At 37.3% G+C, this 22415-nt stretch overlaps 1 protein-coding gene across 1 annotated transcript in view; it reads right to left on the bottom strand.

The window, feature by feature from the left end:
* Positions 1 to 10835, bottom strand: part of LOC145981070 (neuroglobin-like) — a 178358-nt gene extending 167523 nt beyond the window's left edge. The window contains exon 1 of the mRNA XM_083114187.1: positions 10029 to 10835. Within this exon, the coding sequence (XP_082970313.1) occupies positions 10029 to 10243 (215 nt within the window). The 5' untranslated portion in view covers positions 10244 to 10835. The remainder of the gene's footprint in view (positions 1 to 10028) is intronic.
* Between the last annotated feature and the right edge of the window lie 11580 nt (positions 10836 to 22415).

The raw sequence follows: 22415 nt of genomic DNA, 5'->3' as shown, positions 1-22415 counted from the left end.
TTACCAAATAATCTGTTTAAAAATATCATCACTTGCCAAAACAATACGGCACTTAATAATTTTTAACTTCTTTATAAAAGTAGGTGATTTTCATTTAATTTTTCACATTTTCAAACTATTGCCAACTTACATGGTTTAACTAAATAATGAAAATAAGTGTTGTCTCTTGGATTTAAATCATAATCGACTTGAGAAAAATATCACCTGATAAAACTTGAAAAGTAGGAATGGAGTCATTACTATAGGTCTATTTTCTTTCCTTGAAATTCCTGCCCCCGTGTGGTTAGCACATCGTGCTACGGCGCAAGGGGTCCCGGGCTCGAATCCCGGCCTGGGCGAGGATGTTTATGAGTGTACTTTCATCAATTTCATCATGTCATCACTCATCCCCATCCTCATCTTTGCAAATTAACCAAAAGTGGCACAAAAAGTGAAGTAAAATCAATCTTTCCTTGAAATGCTTTTTCTTATGTGTGAACAAGCAGAAACATACGATAAAAATTGTTTACGAAACAATTCAACGGTACTGGTACTATGAACGAAACTGAAGAAGACGAGAGCTAGCAAATGCGCATAGGAATGGAAAACAATGTAATTGTTTCCACGTGATTTCATTTATCTCAGTTCCTGATAATTTAAAAATGGAAGTAAAAATATTTCCGGATAGAATTCGGTTATTTACGATTATTCAGCATTTCTGGAAATTTTGAAAAAAAAAATTTTGGTAAGTGCTAGTCGATTAAGATGTAAATGAGAACCCATCTTCTTGAAATGACAGATACGACAGATCTCACCATTATTATTGATACAACAGTGAATTACAACACTCAAGTGGCAAACGAATCAGGAAGATCGTAGACCCAAGAATGTTCTTATTCAATTTAATGATATATTTATAATTGATGATGTTGGGTCGAATGATGAGAATAATCTTGTTATCATTTTCAGTATTTAATTTTTGGTTTATTTTCTATTTTAAAATTGTTATTATTTAATAATTTATTATGATTATAGTAGTTAATAATTATAAATAGAAAATAAATTAATATAAATGTTGTAAATAGAATAATTCAGTTTAATGGATATATGTATGTAATCGTCTCGGAGAGAACTGAAGAGGTAAGTTTAACATGCTATTTTCACCTTCCTTGATAAAGCACAATTATAGGCTTCTACATTATCATTTTTATCATTTTCTTGTTCATAAACACTTAAAATTGTACAACAAATGTATTTCTCTCTGACACACCCTTTATGCGAAACAGACCTCCCTTGTTAGAATATATTCTACGTGAGTGATATCTCTCTCTTTCTCTCTCTAAACACACAAACACAGCCTATACAGTGGAATCTGTAACTTTGTAAGTGGATAATGTTTTGAAGCTCATACATAATCTTTCAACACCCCTGAATTAAAACACGAGGACAGTTGAAAGGTGGCATTTTTTGCTAGAAATAATTTTCGGTTTCAGCATACGTTCTCAAGTAGCATTTGGGAACAAATATCATTACTAAAATACAGAAGAATCTATATTGAATTCATTCTCCTGATCAGTTCCAAAACAAAAATGAATTATGAAATTATGTACACAGAGATATTGTTGTTTATTGCTATGGTACTGTATTCAATAGGTTTTCTGGTGGGAGTGTGAAATCTCTCTTTAACCTGCAGGCCTAGTCAGAGCAGCTGTTCTGATCGTAAAGTGACGTTGAACTTTTTTGTTGTCAGGATACAAACTTAAATCAGCAATTTTTCGTCAACTATTAAAGAAATTATGTCCCACATTTTAATAAAATGTTTTGTACAAAGCTTATTTTGAAGTTGAATGACTAGTAAAATGGAAATGCGGTTCGACCCCCGTAAATTGTCGAGATAGCACCCTGCATCCCTTTAGCGGACACAAATTTACATATAAGTGAGCAGCGAATGAGAGGAATCGGTATGTAAGATGGTATAAGATCATGCTATTTCTATACAGTTTCTAGAACCCCCCCCCCAATGGACATTCCTTAAGTACAACAACGATAATAAATATAAATAAAATATAATAACTCAGCCAAAAGGCATTTCGCACCGATCTAATACATTCCGCAATTCATTTTAAAATATTATTGAATGTTTCATATCGATATTTTGATCAATGCATCAATTCTTGACGCTGAGACGATATTTTCTACAAATACCTCATCTGTCCTCTCGTCTCCTTTCTCTTCTCTCCTTCTCTCCCCTTCTTCTCCTCTACTTATATGTCATATCGCCTTCCCTCCTGTTCTCGCCTCTATTCTCCATCTCATTCTTCTCCACTCCTCTTATCTCCTCTCCTGTCTTAGATTTCCGACCCCACTGCACTCTTCTCCTCTTCTTTTCGTTATCTCTTTTCTCCCTTTTACTCTACTCTCAACTCCCCTATTCTCGTCCCCTCCTCTCCTCTCAAACCTCCTCTTCTCCTCTCCTCTCATCTCTTTCCCTCCTTTCTTCTCCTCTTTGCTCCATTTTCTCAACTCTCCTCGCATCTTTTCCCTTTCTCCTCATTTCTTCTCCTATCCACATCTGTCCTATCTTTTCTTCCCTCCTTTACTTTTCCTATTCCCCTTTCGCTCTCTCTTTTCTCCTCTCATTTTTGTCCCTTTTCGTTTCCTCTCTCCTCTTTTCCTTTGTGTAGACTCATCAGCGATGAAATACTAGAAAATCTATTTTCTTTCTTTCAGAAAGTATTTCTTTTTTGCGACAAATGTAATACTGATATTCTTTTATAGAGTTTTATACAATAATACTTGGTTGTATTCCTTTCGCATATTTCATAAATATCTATTGTGCATGTGGCAACCCTGAAATTAAGCCTAACTCTACACGCAACCCACCAGCGCCTTACGTAATTTGGGTTGCCTAGTTTAAAATGTCGTTGTCCTAAAACTTTTGAGAGACACTGTACACAATAATACAACCTAGCAAAGATGACGCAACCGCAAATCTCTAAAGAAACTGAACCGGCAACATCTCATTTACTCCACGTGGACTTGACAAGTTCTGTCAGTTCCTAAAACGGACGCTATTGGCGGGAAAGGTTTGAGGGAAGGATATACTGGACTCCACATGGACTTGACTGCGTTGTCAGAAGGAAACGTATTTTTCGGAACTTTCTTTGAAATAAAGAGGCGTTCGAATCAGGACCTCAACTATACATTCCAGAGAGCCTTATATGAGAGGGTAGGTTGTATGTGTTCGTTCGCGCGCGTGTTTGTAGAATTTAGAATGAAGTTTAAACACACGTTTTACGTCTTGACGTCTTCTTTTCAGCATCATGAATGGACAACTCTTCACTAGCGAAATCTTTGCTACTTTTACACATCCGGGTCCCACGTACAAACACCAAACGTCAAACACAAAAGCTCCAAGGCTATTCTTAGAACAAAGGCCACTCTCTATACATTACAGACCCTCTACAATTCATTAAACGATGCCCCAGGCTTCCATCTCGAAACGGAGTGCATGAAGCAACTCGAGAGTTAAAAGTATTGGTCTTTTACTGTCGTAGTTATTGTTATTTTTCATCTTGATTTTTTTCAATTTTCACTGTTGATATAAAATGGATTTATTTTGTATTCAAGTATTTTAAAATAAATAAGAAAAAGTGTTAGGAAAGGTGATAAAATAATCAAGTAACTTAAGTACAATCGCTATACGTCATTACGTTGTTATGTTTTATGAATTTTAAAGGATCCATCGTATTAAATGTATTTTTAGAATGAATAACATGTTCTATTCTTGGTTGGAATGAATTTTGAAATTTAGAGATTTGTAGAAAGAAAATACAGAGGGTTTCTGCCCATCGCCCCTTCGAAATGAGTAACGTTATTTAAAAATTGATTGATTTGCTTTATTTTACTTCGCGCTTCTTGTGCCACTTTTGACGAATTTGCAAAGATGGGGATGAGTGATGACATGTTGAAATTGATGAATAGACACCCACAAACATCCATACCCAGGCCGGGAGTCGAACCCAGGAAGACCTGGCTGTTCTTTGAAAACATTGATGCCAAGTTTCGTTCTAGGTTCATCAAGAAGCGGATCACTTGTACACTTATCATACGTGTAATCTAATATTTCAATATTTCAATAATTATTTCATTAAATATAACCATCATAGGGGCTATTTCAAATTGCAACACAAGATGGAATCAACAGACAAATTCTTTTAAAAAATGTATTTACAACTATATTTTTTCACTTAACCGACATAGATGTAAGGATTTTTCCTTGTCACTATGAGCTACACCTTCATTAAATAAATATGGCCCAATTGGGTTTGTGTGTGCGTGTGTGTAATATGCAAATCTTCGGGTTTCATCGGGGTGTAAGAAGTGACCTTTTAAGAAAGCACTCAAGTTTTGCGTTTTGCAAACTTACAAGGCTCTGGCGTCTGGAGTTTGTTTTCTGTTCTACTTATTTGTATTTGTGATTGTCACTCATCTATCTTATCTTCTATCGTCCTATCACCCTACATATTTAACTTCGCAGTTAGTCTAAAGTGGAAGAATAGTGAAGTAAAATAATGCAAATCAATTAATTCACGCTTCCTATGTTGTTTCCTCAACTCCGAATGAACTACAATTCTCTCCTCTTTTTCACTACCGGGCTACACTACATATTGCAGATCAGGGACACTCCAAAAACATTCAATCACCATGACTTCATTGCTGTAGCTGCGATTGGCTGCCAAAATTTTGAGGGGAAGGGGGACAAGGATATTTTACTTTCTCTTTGTAGAAAAGACTTGGCAATAAGGCCATTGTTTAGGGACAAAAAGCGGAAACTATCCCCAAAAGCGCCCCCCCCCCCCCACCTCACATTGCCTCCACTGATTATTTTTGGTCCTTCATGTTTGGGTCTGGATTTGGTCAAGTTTCGTCAAGTCCTACTATGATCTGTATTTTGAGCTCTATGAATGTGAATGTTAGGATGTGCCTATTCTTTATTGTTAAGATACCATACAAATATAAGTTCATGTCAGGATTAGGGTTTCGTATACAAAAGTTTAGTTTGTATGTGTACAGTGTCTATAATGCCAATTTACCTGATTTTCGAAATTAACTTTGCATTCCATTAAAACAATTCAAATGTACAGTAGCCAATATTTTCTGAATGTGATATACTTTCACCCCGTATCGTAAAAAATCCACTTCATATTTTATTTACGTTTCCCGCAATCCAAACCTTATTTCTGTAAGGATGTTGTTTTGTTTCCAAATTCGTGCCTTCTATTGTTACACCACAGATAAAGGGCAATGGTTCCGGTAACGTCAGGCTTGACAGCTGTTGAAATTTAGCAGTGCCATCTCTTGTTCTGTTTGTTAGAATGAGTGGAAGCAAGATTCCGAGAAGTGCCTATCAGCGGCTCTTAGCGGATTATTACAAAACTTCTTGCGAATGGGAATTCTCAGCAGGTGGTCAGTGCGCAGGTTTCCTGCCTTCGTTCCAGATCTGCTTATATACATCTTTATCTGTGGTTACACGTTAAGCCGCCTACTTAAGGTAAAGGAAACGGCATCATCACAATCCCTTCCATAAGCTGACAATCACTTTCTTTCAAAATTTGAAGAAGTATCTTGTCATGTGCGATAAATGACTATTTCTTAATGACTGCCAAGAGGGTTCCCAGACGTCCCGTAAAATACGGGAACGTCCCGTTTTTGTTAAGGCGTCCCGTTGAAACGACAAAATTCCCCGGGACAGCTTTTTGTCCCGTATTTCAACGATAGGACTCATTGAGTCAATCTGCCTTCACTATTCTCTTTTCTTACCCGTAGTGGAGGGTGTATATAATAAGAAGCTCTTAGAAGTGTTGTAGAGTGTTCTACTCGAATGTGTTGTCCTAGTTAGAGCATGATTTAATTATGTATTTCATTTGATAACATATTTTAGTGCCTGTTTTCTAGATTTGATTGAGTTCGTACTTAAGTGTCTGTTTTCTAGATTTTAGTCCTATGTAAGTGCCTATTTTCTAGATTTTACTTCCTATTTAAGTGCCTATTTTCTAGATTTTAGTTCCTATTTAAGTGCCTATTTTCTAGATTTTAGTTCCTATTTAAGTGCCTATTTTCTAGATTTTAGTTCCTATTTTAGTGCCTATTTTCTAGATTTTTGTTCCTATTTGTCTTTTTAGATCTTAGTTCCTATTTAAGTGCCTATTTTCTAGATTTTAGATCCTATTTAAGTGCCTATTTTCTAGATTTGAGTTCCTATTTAAGTGCCTATTTTTAGATTTTAGTTCCAATTTAAATTATTATTATCTATATTTTAGTGGCTTTTGGCCTGCGTATTTTGGATTTTTAGCGCCTAAATCCAGTTTGCAATGATAAACATTTGTTCCAGGAAATGTTTGTACAAAACTGAAGCTTCTATCATGACTAGGGAGCGGAAGTTAATGAAATGTCATCTTTTTTCTGACATCTCGGACACGATGCGCATTAGATACACACAATATTACACTTCGTCTAGAACCCAGAAAAGGTAATTTAAAGTGCATTTTTTGCATTTTTGGCCAATTTTCAGGTTTTAGGTCATTTTCCCCGAATTTCGGCATTTTTCAGTCATTTTTCGCTATATTCGGTGTATTGTTTTGTCATATTTGGTCACTTCTTTCATTTAGGTAATATTCTTGATTCAGTGTATATGACTTTTTCATTAAACTGTTTTAAAATTATTCGGTTGTTTCCATTGGAAATCCTCGTTGCATATTTTAATTGAATGTGTGCTTTTTTTCATTTTGAAAGCAAGATTGCATTTTGTTCAATTTCCTTTTCATTTCAATTTTTAACATAAAACTCACAAATTTAATGGTCATTTTTTGCATTTTTACGTCATTTTCTCCCCATTTTTTAGGACATTCTATAGGTCATATACCTCTATTTTTTAGGTCATCAACTTCCGCTCCCTAATCATGACTACAAATTTCTAAATCAGTTCTTTGTCGTCACAAGACAGGAAAATACATATTATGTTTCAATAACCTTCTTGAGATACATCAGTGTGAGAAAGAATTGTAGACTCACAGGAGAATACGTTTGTTGAGATAATGGGAAAATAATAGATACAAAATTCACCACCAGAAAAGGAAGGTACGATCACATCAGACATTTTTGTAAGGGGGGTATATTAGAAAGTCCTAGAAGTGAAGGTGCCTCCCTCTGGTGACATGCCTTGTTTACTATTTAAAGTAATTTACGGAACGAGTTTACAATACCTGACCACTCTCCAATTGCTATGAAATTTCGCCTACTCACTAATTGTGAACTCCAAATCACGAATCTGCATGTAATAATTGGCGGTCAAGTATGGAAATCGAGAAAAAAACGAAATAAAATGCTTTCTTAACGTAACCCTACCATAAGAACAATAGCTCCACGGAAGACGCAATTTTCCCAACATAAAGAAATCAAGAGGCAAGAAAAGAAGGTATAGTTCTCTTAGCTAAAATACTAATTTTTCTTTGTATTATTGCTAATGGAACCTAACCTAACAGGCCTAACCTAACCTCGTAGGCATTCCTCGTCTGACGTCAGCAAGATTGTTGTGCGTAAAGGAAGACCATTAACGAATTGCGAAAGAAAGATGGTTCCGAATTGCTGTGTATGGGCAATCACCGTGGTAAATCGCAAGGTTATTTTACAAGTTCTACACGTAAATGTACAATTTTAACAACTGACCGCCAAATATGAACTACAGATACGTCATCAGGACACCGAAATTAGTAAGTAGGTGAAATTTTATATGTCCGGTATTGTAAACTCATGCCTAATTTACTTATGCCAGTCGGTTAACTGCTAAAATCAGGGCCTGCTCTAGGTGGGTGTGGGGCCTGGGGCAGCGGGCCAAAAGCCAAATTTTTTCGAAGGTTTCAAAAATCAGGGATTTTTGTTCCTTCATCTGTCCTGTATGATCACAATGTAAATATTACACTTTTATATGTATTTTATATATGTTGAAGGTTGAAAGCAAGAATTATGAGACACTAATAAAACTTTCAAAATAATTGTTCCTTCTCATTTCCAATGAGCCACTGGTGCTGCTTCATTATATTTAATTACAAAACTAGATGTGTTCAATATCAAGTTATTATTTTAGGCATCGAAGTGGCAATGTTTAATCATATGCAATAACATTCTCTTTTTTTTTACATTTCATTGAATTTTGACGTTGTAGTGCATTCACAGTGTTTCATAAAATTATATTTTCTCTTTATGATTTCATTTAATTAAACGAATAGTGCATATTAACTTTTTTTTTGGAATATTTAAACTCTATTTTATGTAGACCCTAGCACTTTGATTACAATATGATTTCAATAATTTGGATATTTTTAAATATGTCAAAACAAGTCAGACAAAAATAGATTATTTATATCTGGCGCAGGGCCTTCTGAAACGCGGGGCCTCGGGCGCCAGTTGCCCCTCCATAGGGCGGGCTCTAGCTAGAAGTCAATATGAGGATGGTAGAAAGAAAGGGCTATGGAGATAGGAGCGTTGTGGCCTTCCATTAAATTTCCATTCCAGCATTTGTCTGGAATCACTGGGGAGATATAGTGAAACGTAAGAACTCATCAAACGTGTTCGGTAATAAATAATTTTTAGAGGACTATTTTTTTCTTTTTTGTCTACAGTGACATGTCCACAAATTTCATGAAGGGGCACGCTTTTTTATTTTTTCCAACCAGTTCTATATTCTCCTGTATTTATCGTCCGATTTTTAAGGAATATCCGATCAAAGGGGATATATCTGTACCAACCCGCCAGAGCACGCTACTATTTGTCTATTTAAAGAGTTAGGTTTATGGAGTTTGCTAGCAAATTCTAGGCTCGACACCTTGGTGGAAGCCAGTGTTTATGACCTCATGTAAAAATAAATCACTTTATGTCCTGTATATTACGTGTAGTGTAAGTTTCGAATAATTCGCCTTTAGAATCCTCTTTAGAAACCCTTGATTCCTTCATGAAATAAGATAATTGCGTCATTTTATATCTGAAGACACTTTCTACGAAGCATTAATAAAATGACATTGCAGTTTATTAAAAAAAAATCGCCAACCGCTCGGGCAATTCACAAATTTAAAATCTTTTCCATAAATTCGCGAACCATGGTTTCGTAACCCTTTCAATATGATGTATTACGTTACTATTCCAGATATCGGCGTCGCGAAAGAGAAGGAAGTCGAACCGGTCCGTCGGACCCCTTTATCGTTAATTTATTTTTAATAAACTTGTTTCATAGTCGATAAGAAAAGTAAAATTAATTTAATCAGTATTCCATCAGGAGAGCAAAAAGATAAAAATACGTTACCTCGAAAAGTGTATTGTAAGATGCGGATACCCAGTATCTTTCGTATGCTACCACTTAATTAAAAAAGGAAATGGTTCATTAAGTTTTCAAGACTCCAAAAATTAGATTTATATGTGAGCAGTCACCTACCGGGAACCTCTGACTAAATTTTTCCCCTTCCAATTTTTTAAAACAATTTGGTGGGGGCAAGGGATCACTCGCCCCCCTAAATTTCAACGTTTATTAAAATTTACATAGGGCTGTATTTCAAACTTCTCGAACCTGAGGTTCATGTTTTGTCCCCCCACAGTTAGGTCCCAAGTTACGCTGTTGACAATGTGTGTAAAGGTTAATAACAAAATAGAATAACCAGATATTCGGCCATTTGGTGCACATGATTGCATTTACACCTTTCGTTTATTTCTAGTTCTTTACTGATATTCTCAAAATTTCGCGAGGGGCTGCAGCCCTATCAGTCCCCCCTGTATACGCTGGTGCATCGAGTAGAAATCTAAGGCTATCGTAAAATAATTGACTGTAAAGTAACGGTTGTTATCATTAAGTTATAATAATAATTGTGATTTCATTATTTATTATTTAACATCAACGGCCTGAACCCCCCTTTCCCCTCCTTAGAGAAAATTCTGGCGACACTTACGCTTTCAATACCACTAAAATGGTTGAAACATTGAACATAAAAATCTTCACTTACTTGACAAACATCAGAACACCTGTCGGTTCCATTGCTCGGCTGATTCCTTTCCATGACGCCATTATGGTGTACTTCTGTTTGGCTGTGAGGGGCAGCCTGGGGTCAGGGGGGGCGGGCGCTGCAGGTTCTGGAAGATGCCCCTCTCCTTCCTTGTCCGATTTGGATCTTTGATTCCCCCGTTGCACAAAGCCTAGTTTTCCCAGTTCACATCCCATGTTTGGAAGTTGGATAAGTCCTTAGAACCGTGCAAACTGAACTAAGCCCTCATCATAAGCTAGCTATATTGTCCACTGTTGAGGATTCAGATTTCAGAAACAGTGTCCTTTAGACACAATAACTTTGGATCCACATCGTAACTTGTCACCGTTGGCTGAAAACACAAATAACTGGGGTTGAAGCACATTAAATAGAGCTCACAAACACTGAATGTGTCATGAAACAGCAAGGTGGTCGCTTTTTACGAAAATACACTCAACAGAGGGCGCTGCATTAAGCTACATATTAAAAAATGAAACCGAAGACACTTTCGATATTCTCTGATTCCTTACTTGGCGAAATGTATAGCACAGAAATCAAACACAACGAAACTATTGCACACTTTTCTTGTTTCAACAAGTCTCAAAATCGTTTTCTATTCCCACGTACGAAACTTCACTGATAAGGTTTGCCTTGGTCTGTATGTCTTTCTTCTTTTGCTACGAACTATCGAAGCACTGGGATGGTCTTACAACATCGAGGAAGGCACAATGTCAGAAAATTAAATCAGACGAGCGAACAAATTTCACTTTTGAACGATTCCACAGACGAGGCTGATCCCATCGCCGCGATAACTGAACAAGCTTCTTCAAGTCCGCTTCTTATGCATTGAACCATGCCCGAATCGAGGGAGAACGGACACTTTACTTTAACCACAGGCAGAGTGGAACTCGCACTGACACAAGGTACAACCGGTGACAAAAAAACCTTGTGCGCATGTGCAGGCGGTTGCCCGGGGCAACGAAAGACGTGAATCGGAATGATGGGTCGGTGAGACTATTTTCTTTTCACTTTGCGTAGGTTTCAGTGATAAAAAGAAATGAGGGAGGGGGTGAGAAGGAAATCTGCTGTATTAGTTGCGTGTCCCTAATGCGTGGTTGAATATATTTACGATGGGGGGAGAGGGGAGTCTATTTTTTGCTACTGGGACGATGACGTTTCGTTCGTGATCATTTCTGAATTAAGCCCGAATCACACGGAACTGGATTCTTCAGTAGGAATGTCCTAGTTGGCGCTGGACTGGCTACCCATTTGCTAGTTTCCGCCTCACACACCGTAGTTGTCGTTATACTTTTGTTCCCATAAGGCATTGCGCAAAGCAGACAAGCTAAAAAAAATGGACGAGCAATTTGAAGAACGTTGTAGGAGAATAATTACTGCTATTAAAAATTAGAAAAGAAAAGTATGGACTAGAAATTGTCTCGAAAAAATTATGCTAATCAATGTGTACTAAACAAGCTTTTTAATGAACTCGGGTATGCACATTCATACACAAGATTCGCAGGATGTATTAATTAGAACAATATTTTTTTCAACTAAATATATCAAACATTCAATGCACTTGTAATAATAAGGATTTTTCATTATCGACTAATCATATTTGTCACGTATAAATCTCATCGTTTTGCATAAATACCTAACGAACTGAACACGAACGCGAATCATTTCAGTTACTTTTTCTTGTATCGAGAAGCAAAGAAAACAAACCAACAGTCGGAAACCACAGCCAAAAAATTTCCTTGTGCAAAGTCACAGATTATCTTCACATGGCCATACTTTGCTCTGATTGGCTGTTCCACAGAATCCAGTTGAGGAAAGCCAGTAGCGATTAGAACGGCCTATTCCTCCAAACCAGTCAAGCAGCCAGCCAGGCAGCCATCACTTCCGGTCAGGTAGCCAGTTCAGCGCCAACTAACTGGAAATTCCAGTTCCGTGTGATTCGGCCTTTAACTAGTTTAGAGGTGCTCATTTAGTAAGTCATGACTTCCCTTCTAAATAGGTATTGAAATCAAATTGAGGAGTGTTTAGAAGAAAAAGATATGAAAACCATGAAAGAAGAAAGGAAATAATCTTCAGAACACAATTTAAAGTTCGAAAGCCAAGAAAATTAATTTTATACCCCCGCTCGCCTATGCAGTAAGCCAGTAAGCTGGAAGATCTGCAGAAAAGAATACCGAATCGCAAAGAACGCTCATGACGCATGTTGAGGCTGCCAGGGGCGGACCAAGATAAATTTTGCACACGGGCGAGTTGGATTTTCCCCCCCTTAACTTTCCACTCCCAATAAAAAACTTGTACATATTTAGTTTTGAATGAGAAAAATAATAGCCTTAGTTTTAAATACTTTTAAGTATTACTGTTTAAAAGTACGTTTATTGTAGGTATGCATTTGTTTAATGATTGCAAAATGAAATCAAAATACAGTTATCTCTTAGCCAGTGGCGGCGACTTGGAGGGCGAGGGGGGGGGTAGTTGCCCCCCACTTTTTTCACTTTTGGCAAGCACTATTTTAAATCTTATCTACAAAGGGAAATAAACTGTCCTTGCCCCCCCCCCCTAGTTTTGGCACCGTGCCCTCACCCAGGTTTTGGAACCCAATCGCCGCCACTGATCAAGACTATAGTACTTTTCATTGCCGAATTATTATATACAGGAAATGAATTACTCCAGTCCTTTGGGGAAGGGTCGTAATTTGAGGTTTTGTGATTGGCTCCATGATCATTTGTGTTTCCAACTAGCCTAATATTGGTCACGTGCATTACTTAATAGATTTGAGACAAGCGATTTTATTAGTGAAATGTGACATTTTGGAGGCATATTATCCTGAGTGGCAACACTAACAGTCCAGAATTTATCATTCTTAGTCGCACCTGGCTACTCTTGTTTGACTTTGGCACGCTTAGGCAACGGGTCTCACTTATCGGACACCTTTTTGGTCAAGTCCCGCCCTTCGACTTGTGACGTCACAAAAATTGCAGTGTATCAATATGTTAAGAACCAAACGCCCCTTTTGAGCAAGCTGAGGTGGAAATAAAACTGTGACGTCATAGGGATGAAAGATCGCTGGGGTAAGTTTGGTATCCGCTAGTTATAGCAATGTTCTATCCTTGCTCTTGTATTCGTGTATTTCCAGTTATTTTTTTTATGCGATTCATATTGTGGTGTCCGAGTGACAATAAATAATGTCTCACTGTGCTGCAAGCGCATTAATATCTCAAGAAAAACGAAAAATTCCGATACTGTTGACCGTAATTTATATTGTTTCCGACCGATGAGAAGTTCCGAAAGAGCAAATGCTATTGAAAAGACAAATTTCAGGTTCCTATTTTTCTTTTTATACCAGAATGTTACGAATGTGAATTAAAATCCGAATTAGTAGGAATTACACTACAATGATAATCGCAGTTTCACGAGCTTAGTGATGATAACAGTGTTCTTGCAAGGCGTGAGAAGTTGGGATTGCCAAATGTGGATGGAGGGGAATTCTGGAGGCGGGGTTCAAGGTGGCCAGGGGCGTGCTGCTGATCACATCACCCCCACCTTTGGCCGTGATCAAGATAGTGTGGAGCCCTAACTCCACACCCCTATAAGCTTTCATGGCGTTGTGCAAAGCACAGGGGATCACTTTACTTTTACTTACGGAGCATATTATCGTGATATGAGGAAGACGATGGTCACTACTATGCACAGGATTATGCATCTGGCTATTAAACTGTCTCATTTTGTAACATTTTTATGTTTCTTCTTCTGTTTTCATTGCAAGTGTACCAACAGAAATGTGTCATAATAGTAGCTTGTTTACACTAAAATGTATGTTTTTCATTGTTACGAGGGTCACTATTTATATTTTGAGCCTTGGCAACACTGACTGAAGTTAGGCGCGATTTGACGTTTGCACGGAATCGTCTGGCATTATTGACCATAACGTACTTCAAATGTTTTGTCAATAGCTTCATTTGTGTTGTTTATGTTGCCTTGGAGATTGCGCGACAACAATAAAATGGAATTAACTCGTGAACATTTTCGTGCGATGATTTTTTACGATTTTCGACGTGGATTATCAAGACAAGAGTGCATCGATCAACTTACTTCCACATTTGGCGATGAAGCCCCATCCTTTGCCACTGTGAAACGCTGGTATAACGAATTTAATCGTGGCCGCCATTCGCTCACCACCAGATTCGCGAAGGTCGTCCAAAATCAGTTGTTGTTCAAGAAAACATTGATGCTGTGCAAAACCTAATACTGCAAGATCGTCATGTGACATACTGTGAGATTGAGGCAACCATAGGCATTAGTTCCACCAGCATATATAAAATATTACATGATCATTTAGCTGTGAGAAAGGTATGTTCTCGTTGGATCCCACACAATTTGACAAAAACTCAAAAAGACGCTCGCGTCAATTGGTGCAAACAAATGCTCAATAAATACAATCGTGGTGCTTCAAAAGACGTATATAAGATTGTAACAGGTGACGAATCATGGATATATGCATATGAGCCGGAACGTAAACAGCAGTCGACTGTATGGGTGTTTCAAGATGAACCCAATCCAACAAAAGTTGTTGGCGCTCGAAGCACATCGAAACAAATGGTCGCCTGTTTTTTCGGGAAAACTGGTCATGTGGCAACTGTGCCTTTAGAGGAACGTAGAACGGTCAACTCTGAATGGTACACAACAATTTGTTTGCCAGAGGTCTTCGGTCAAATACGGAAAACAAACAAACGGATCATTCTTCATCAAGAGAATGCCAGCTGTCACACATCTCGTCTAACAACCGACTTTATGAACAGTCAAAAAATCGAATTGATGGGACATCCGTTGTACAGTCCTGATTTGGCACCCAATGACTTCTTCTTGTTCCCGAATGTCAAAAATAAATTGCGTGGACAACGATTTTCGTCGGCGGAAGACGCCTTTGATGCGTTCAAAAACCATATTATGGAGGTGTCTCAAGAAGATTGGAAAAACTGCTTTGACAAATGGTTCGACCGAATGCAAAAGTGTATTGACCATAAAGGAGAATACTTCGAAAAACAATAACGCAGTTTTCAATGCCAAATTCCTGTTTTTTTCATTGTTAGGCTCAAAATATAAATAGTGACCCTCGTAATAATGAACAAGCATGTATTATAACTACATGTAGGGAGAATACCTAATGTACTAAGGCTTATTATTATAATTTTCGCTTTCTTTTCCTTCTCACAATTCATCTGTACGAACAACGTTGTGAATAACTGTATGTATTGCCTACATTGACAAGTGTGGATAATGCTTAATTTTAAAATATGATTTTTTCACTAGTTGTTAATAATATCAAGTTGTACACTTTACATACAAAGTTACGTATGGATTGTTCTCAAGCCAAATTTGAGGGCTTATAAATAAGAAGAAATAAATAAATTACTTTCGGGATGAAGGGAGTTGAAAATGTTCAGCTTTCAAGCTTCAAAAGAGACCCAGTCTAATTAATATATGAGTCCGTTTTCTTCAAATTTTATTATTTTCATTAACAAAAATCATTTCACTTTTCGACTAAAATTCCACTTAGACTTGCCCTCGGGAATATTCCCTTCTCATTAAAGTCTGTCTGAGCATAAAACAACAAAAATTTTCATAAAGACTTGAAGACTTGATTTTACATTTCAACAATGAGTCCCTGTCGCTTGCGCCGAGGCTTCTTATCGGTTCATTTCCGCTGCGACGACCTTCCTTGGTGAGTTTTCCCACAATCCGGAGTGTCATTACCGCCGCGCGCACGTGTGTTTATGACGTTGCCCAGCTGCAGCTGTGTTTATCTTCGATTGAAAAGGAAGGTGATTTGGTAAATGTATGTAAGATGAAAGTAAATATATGAGGGAACTACATTGCAGTGTTTGGAAGTAACTCAGTTACAAGGAACAGTTACTTTTTTGAGCATTACATTTCTATTACATGAATAGGTAAATAGAAGGCATACAGATAGTGATATAACAGCATGCATTCATTATCTAACTTGCCTATAGTCAAGTTCGGCAAGATTTGTAAAAAGAAAGGAAATTAATGTCAAATTGATATAGAATTGAATATTTATTGAATATCAAAAAAGGATGTTAGATCCAGTTGACGAAAAGTAAAGTTCCTGGTAATATTTTATGCATATTATTTTAAGAAGTAATAAATCTTGCACAAATCTTTGGTACTGTCATTCAAAGTCGTATGATTCTTGCCTTCCAATAAGTTCAGCAGATATAAATAATCCTTGATTAAAAAAAAGTACATTTTCATTATTTAATTTTAGTTATTTTATTATTTAATAATTTTCTTTATTTAATTTTTGAACCTAGTAAGTCTTTCGGGGGGTTAGGACCTCTGGACCCCCTAAATACATCCTTGGCTACTACATTATCATTTTGTTAATTTTCTGGTTCCTAAGCACTTGAAATTGTACATTTTTTTCTCTCTGTCACACTCTTTATGTGCAACAAATCATCCTTGTTGGAATATAATTTCAGAAAGTGTAAGTTCTTGAAAACTTTAACATATTTACAAAGCATTAAATATGCAGCTTCATTTGTTGCAGAAGTATGGCTTTGCTCATTTTTCTTTCTGGACTGACAAGGGTAAAGCAATGGATGAACTAAATGGAAATACTAAACCAGATATTTTTTTCTCATGATACATATAGGACATAGAAAACTGATAAATTCGTACTTAAATCGTAATTGTCATAGTCTTTGTGGGGGAAGGGAGGGGAGTGAGTCTCCTTAATCCCAATGTATTCTATGGCAACAATCTCTCTCTCTCTCTCTCTCTCTCTCTCTCTCTCTCTCTCTCTCTCTCTCTCTCTCTCTCTCTCTCTCTCTCTCTCTCTCTCTCTCTCTCTCTCTCTCTCTCTCTCAACACACAAACATACCCTATACAGTGGAACTCTGTAACTTTGTAAGTGGATAATGTTTTGAAGCTCATACATAATCTTTCAACATCACTGAATTCCCGACCCTGTGGCCGAGTGGTTAGCACATCACGCTGCGACGCCAAGGGTCCCGGGTTCGAATCCTGGTCGAGCTTGGTTGTTTGTGAATGTCCATTCATCAATTTCATCACTCATCCCCATCTTAGCAAATTAGCCAAGAGGCACAAAACGCGAAGTAAAATAAACTAAATCAATCAATCAATCAAACATCACTGAATTAAAACACAGGGGCCAGTTGGAAGGTGGTATTTCTTGATAGATATATTTTTCAGTTTTAGCATGCGTTGTCAAGTTGATAGCATTACCGAACAAAAATCATTACTAAAATACAGAGGAATCTGTATTGAATTCATTCTCTTGATCACTTCCTGACCAAAAATGAATTATGAAATCATGTACACAGTAACAGGCCTCAAAGATATTGTAGTGTCTATCGCTATTGCCTTGTATTCAATAGGTCCCGGACTAGATTTCTAGTGGGAGTGTGAAATCTCACTTTAACCTGTAGGCCGCCACTGTAGTTGTTCTCATTGTAAAGTGACCTTGAACTTGAACTTATATCCAATATATATATAGCCCCAATCCCACCACTGACTCACTGACTCACTGACATAAATGTTCTCCATGAAGGAAGCCCCGGAGGCGAAAAACGCCCGATTACGACCCCCCATGAAATCGTCCCAAAAGACCGAGAAAATTAAAAAATCTCTCAATCGGCCCTTCCTTAAGGGTGAAAATGCCCTTTTCTCACGTCCTTAGCAACCGTTGCCACGGGCATTTCTTTTGCACACATTGTTTCCTTCAATTCTTAATTGTCCAGCTACATTATATTTCTCACAGATAAGTAACACACAGATGAATCAACTCCTGGTTTTGAAAAGGTGCCTGAAACAAGGGTGACATCTACATAATAAGGAGTTTCAGCCCAGATACAATTACGTATATATTGTTATACTCAATGCGAAAATATTATCTGCATCGTGCTTGTTTCAACTAAATGTTTAGGGGGTATAATGACATGCAATTCCTTAGAGCTTGCCGTGCTTGTTGTTCACCATGGAAACGGACGTTGCTAGGGAACTTAAAGAAAGTTTATTTTCACCCCGAATGCTACTGTAAGGGAATTATGCTAGACTTTTCGTACTTTAAAATACAAGCGTCAGAGGCAAGGTAGGAATTTTAGAGAAATGACGAAAAATAAATATTTTCTAATTACGTTTAAAAATTTGAAAATGACAAAATACGTAAATATTGCATTTCCAATTTAGTGTCGCTATTGAATTCGTTTATGCAAGATATCAAACTAATTATCTGGAAACGGTTATTACTTACTCAGTTTATTATTAAGAAAATATACAATAATATTCTGAATATTTGTACCTTATTAGAGACCATACACACATAAAGTTACTTTTTAAACTTTTCAAATTAGCGAACTTATTCACTTGTCCCCCCATCATCCAATACAACATGCAGATATTTTACCCCATCTATAATATGATTGCGCCCACAACGTGGCTGAAGGTCACGCATGTGAGCGTACAAGACGTGGCCAAAGGCCACGTCGAAAGTACGCGAGTCTAATATATAAAAATGTATGTAGTATGTGTGTTTGTTCCGGCATAACTCTCGAACGCCTGGAGCGATTCCAACCAAACTTGGTACACGTATCACTTGCAATCTGGAAAGAAATACTGTGGGGGTAAGACACCCCTGGTACCCCTAGGGGTGGGTGTGGGAGGGTGTGACATGTAAAAATAATAAGAAACGACCGATATTAGTGTGGAATCCATAGTTTTCGAGGTCGCTAAGATGAATAGTGACACTCCCAATGCAGTTCAACTCAAAGTTCATCACCTTTCGGGATGGGGGGTGAGAGGGAGTGAAAAATAAAATGTCAAAAATGACCTAGATTAGTGTCGAATCCATAGTTTTCGGAGTCTCTAAGCTAATTGGTGACATCGGAGTAATAATAATATAATAACATAATTTAAAATACCGATAATACAATAATTTTAAAAATGAACTCCCCGTTGACAAATTCTGCATATGGCACCATCTTCGATTCGACCTCCCCTAGAAAAAAAATCTGGGGACGCCCATGAATATACACATGTATGTCTTCACAAATTAATTATTTCATTACAATTAATGATAGATTTGTGTAATTTGTTTGCAAGAAAATTTTCAGCAGGAAGTAACTGTAAAAGTACTTTTTTAAAGCAAGTAACTGTAACTGCAACTAGTTACCTTGTAAAAAGTAACTTTCCGAACACTGTTACATTGGGAAATGAGTAGGTTATGTAAAACTGAAATGTAAATATGGGAATGATAGAAACAACACCTGGTAGAGTCAAATTACTTTCGGAACATCTCCAGCGGACTGCGCGAGTCTGTGTAGTGAGCCTAGTGGGCGTGTAGAGCCTGACCAGAGGCTTAGCGATAGGTTCTGGGTTGAGATGACGTCAGTGGCTCGCTTCGTCCATTGGCTGCTTCGAGAGTTGAGACTCGTTCCGAAGCTTCAAATGCATAACAGCCAAAGATGTTATGGAAATAATCTCCCTCTAAACCATCGCTTATTTACGAAGGACAGCAGTATAGGAAGAAGAGAGAGAACAAGGATGGTTCGATAGTTTGGGTAAGCAAAGTTTGGGTATGTACGAATACTGCTACTAACGTAGCACCAGTAGTTTAAGCTGTACTTCCGGACAAAACCGTAAGAACTTATCAAAGATTATTTTCATTCATTGAGAACTACTGCCCTGAGATTAGTCCGAAAGTGATCAAGCTAGACTTTGAAAGTGCAGTACTTAAGGTGTTAAGAAACGTGTTCCCACTGTCACACATTTCTGGATGCAATTTCCACTTTAAACAAGCAATTTGGAGGAACGTTCAACGCCTAGGGCTCGTTGACATGTACAAGAAGAACGAAGCTGTTAGAATGCACATCAAAATGTGTGCCGCTCTGTCTCTGATCCCTGAATCAGAAGTAGAAGACGGATTCCTACTCATCATGGACAGTTCTCCACTCGATCAAAAGGTCCAGTTGTTTCATGACTACTTCGTGGAATAGTGGTTGGAGACAGTGTTTCTTTCTACCTCCCCCTTCCCCCCGGACAAAATTGTACAACAAAACCAAAGTATAAAGATAAAAAGGTTTCATCATGTTTTGAAAGACATTCACAAGCTGTTGAGCAAGTCGCCTAAATATTTTGCACGATATTCAGGCAATAATCAATGACCCATTTATCAAGATTCCAGAATGTATTGAAGTCAGATGGTTGTCGCACTACAGAATAGTCAAGGCTGTGTCCAGAAGCTCTAAGTCAATTTTAATGGCTTGTGAGCATATCCACAATGAAGGTGCAGATCTTGCATCACTGGCAGGAGGCATCTTGCTGGGTATCAGAAATGAAAGTTTCATTATTACCTGCAATGTGATGAATGAAATCCTCAGTGCACTTTCTATCCTCAGCAAGGTTTTGCAAAAGAAGGATTTTAGTCTGGCCAAAGTCATACCTCTAATTATTTCAACCAAATTGCATTTACAGGATATTGCAAATCAGTGTGAAAATATCAACAGTGATCTGCAAAAAAAGTATTCGGACAGAACTGAAGAATATCGGATCTCCTAGGAAAACTTTCTGTTGGATGAAGGAATACGCGGAAAGTGTAATTGAAGAAATGGAAAGCAGGTTCAGCGATCAATCTGTTGTTACCATGAGATTTGCAAGTCAATTTGAAACCTTTCAGTAGTAGACTTGCAACACACCGAAGTCAAAAGGTTTTGTGCTAATTTTCCCATGCTTAAGGTGCAAGACGTTCTTGCTGACCTCAAGTCCTAGAATGTTTTTGTCAAGTCGATGCTTGATAATGGAATATATACAGAAGCTGACAATCCATTGTTGAAAATCTTAGAAGCTGACGTGGGATATTGCGAGTTGAAAAACCTCTGTGAAGTCCTTCTAACCATTCCCGTAACGACAGCCGGCGTAGAAAGGTCTTTCAGTGCTATGAATACGATACTAACTAGAACAAGAAGTAGAATGCTACCAGGAACTTTAATGCATTGCATGATAATAAGCATTAAGGGACCTAAGATTCCAACTAATGATTTTCTGGAGAAAACAGTAGATTTATCTGCCACGAAGAAAGCTTGCAGGATAAGATTGCTGTAAATTATTCATACCATCTTAAGCTTTGCATGATGTGTTCTATTGAGTTTAATAATTGTAATATTTTTTCTGGTTCACCATTGTGGAATTTGTTCTGGATGATAAAATGTAAAAGTAGGTGATGTTTTGTAATTTACTATTGTAATGCTAATTGCAGAAGATAGTATTTGTATATGTTAGACAACAGACTAATAAAAAGAAACAGACAAATAAAAATAAAAATATATGTCTTTCCACATTCAATTACTAAGTATACTTAGGTCACCGCATCCTACTTTATTTTTGTTACTGTACGTCATTTCTCACTGTAAAGGTCAGCGTCAAGTTCATTGACGAACCACGAACGAACACTGGTAATTCTCAATGTTAAACGCACATATGTCGTATTTCGCAGATGAGATTCACAACGCTCTCCTGGTTTTCTGAAAGAAGCACTGGTTGGAGAACGAACATGTTCCAATATCTGTGTTGAACTGTTGCAACAAAAGACACAGGACAAATAATGTCATTGAGTCATGGCATTCAAAGCTTAACAAAGTCATCGGGAAAAGGCAACCCAATGTATACGTGCTGCTTGAAGCCTTAAAGGCGGAAACAAAGAGAAACTCGTCTGCAATTGAGATGGCAGAATTGGGTCTATTGGCTGGGAAGAGAAGAAAATATCAATACATCGAAATGGACAAACGTGTCGGGTGTATTCTTTCGAAGTACAGAAGCTCGGGCGATCTTCGAGGATGCCTTCGAGCATTTGCATACCTACAAGAATTCAAATAACGTTTGTATTGTTGTTGTGCAAGTGTATCGAAATATTGTGCTTATATATACGTAGCTATTACTTGTATAATGTTTGCAAAACTAACACTGTTTTTATAATGTTTTTGATAATAGACTGGCCCATTTATGTTGCTTCCAAAGTGTACATATACGTAGTACTTGTAGAACGCTTGCAATATTTTAACAATACTGTATTTACAATGTTTTTGACGATTTTATGTAGTGTATAATAATTATGTGTAATAGACTGGCACATTTATGTTGCTTCCAAAGTGTACATATACGTAGTACTTGTAGAACGCTTGCAATATTTTAACAATACTGTATTTACAATATTTTTTAACGATTTTATGTAGTGTACAAATGATTAATAGTTAATTGTCTGATGCTGATTTATGTATTTTGTGTTGTGGAATAAAATTGATACAAGTAATCCTGTATAAC

The sequence above is a fragment of the Lepisma saccharinum genome, chromosome 28, assembly GCF_977018435.1.
Source record: "Lepisma saccharinum chromosome 28, izLepSacc3.1, whole genome shotgun sequence".
NCBI lineage: Eukaryota > Metazoa > Arthropoda > Insecta > Zygentoma > Lepismatidae > Lepisma > Lepisma saccharinum.
This window is presented reverse-complemented; position numbering and strand designations above follow the sequence as displayed.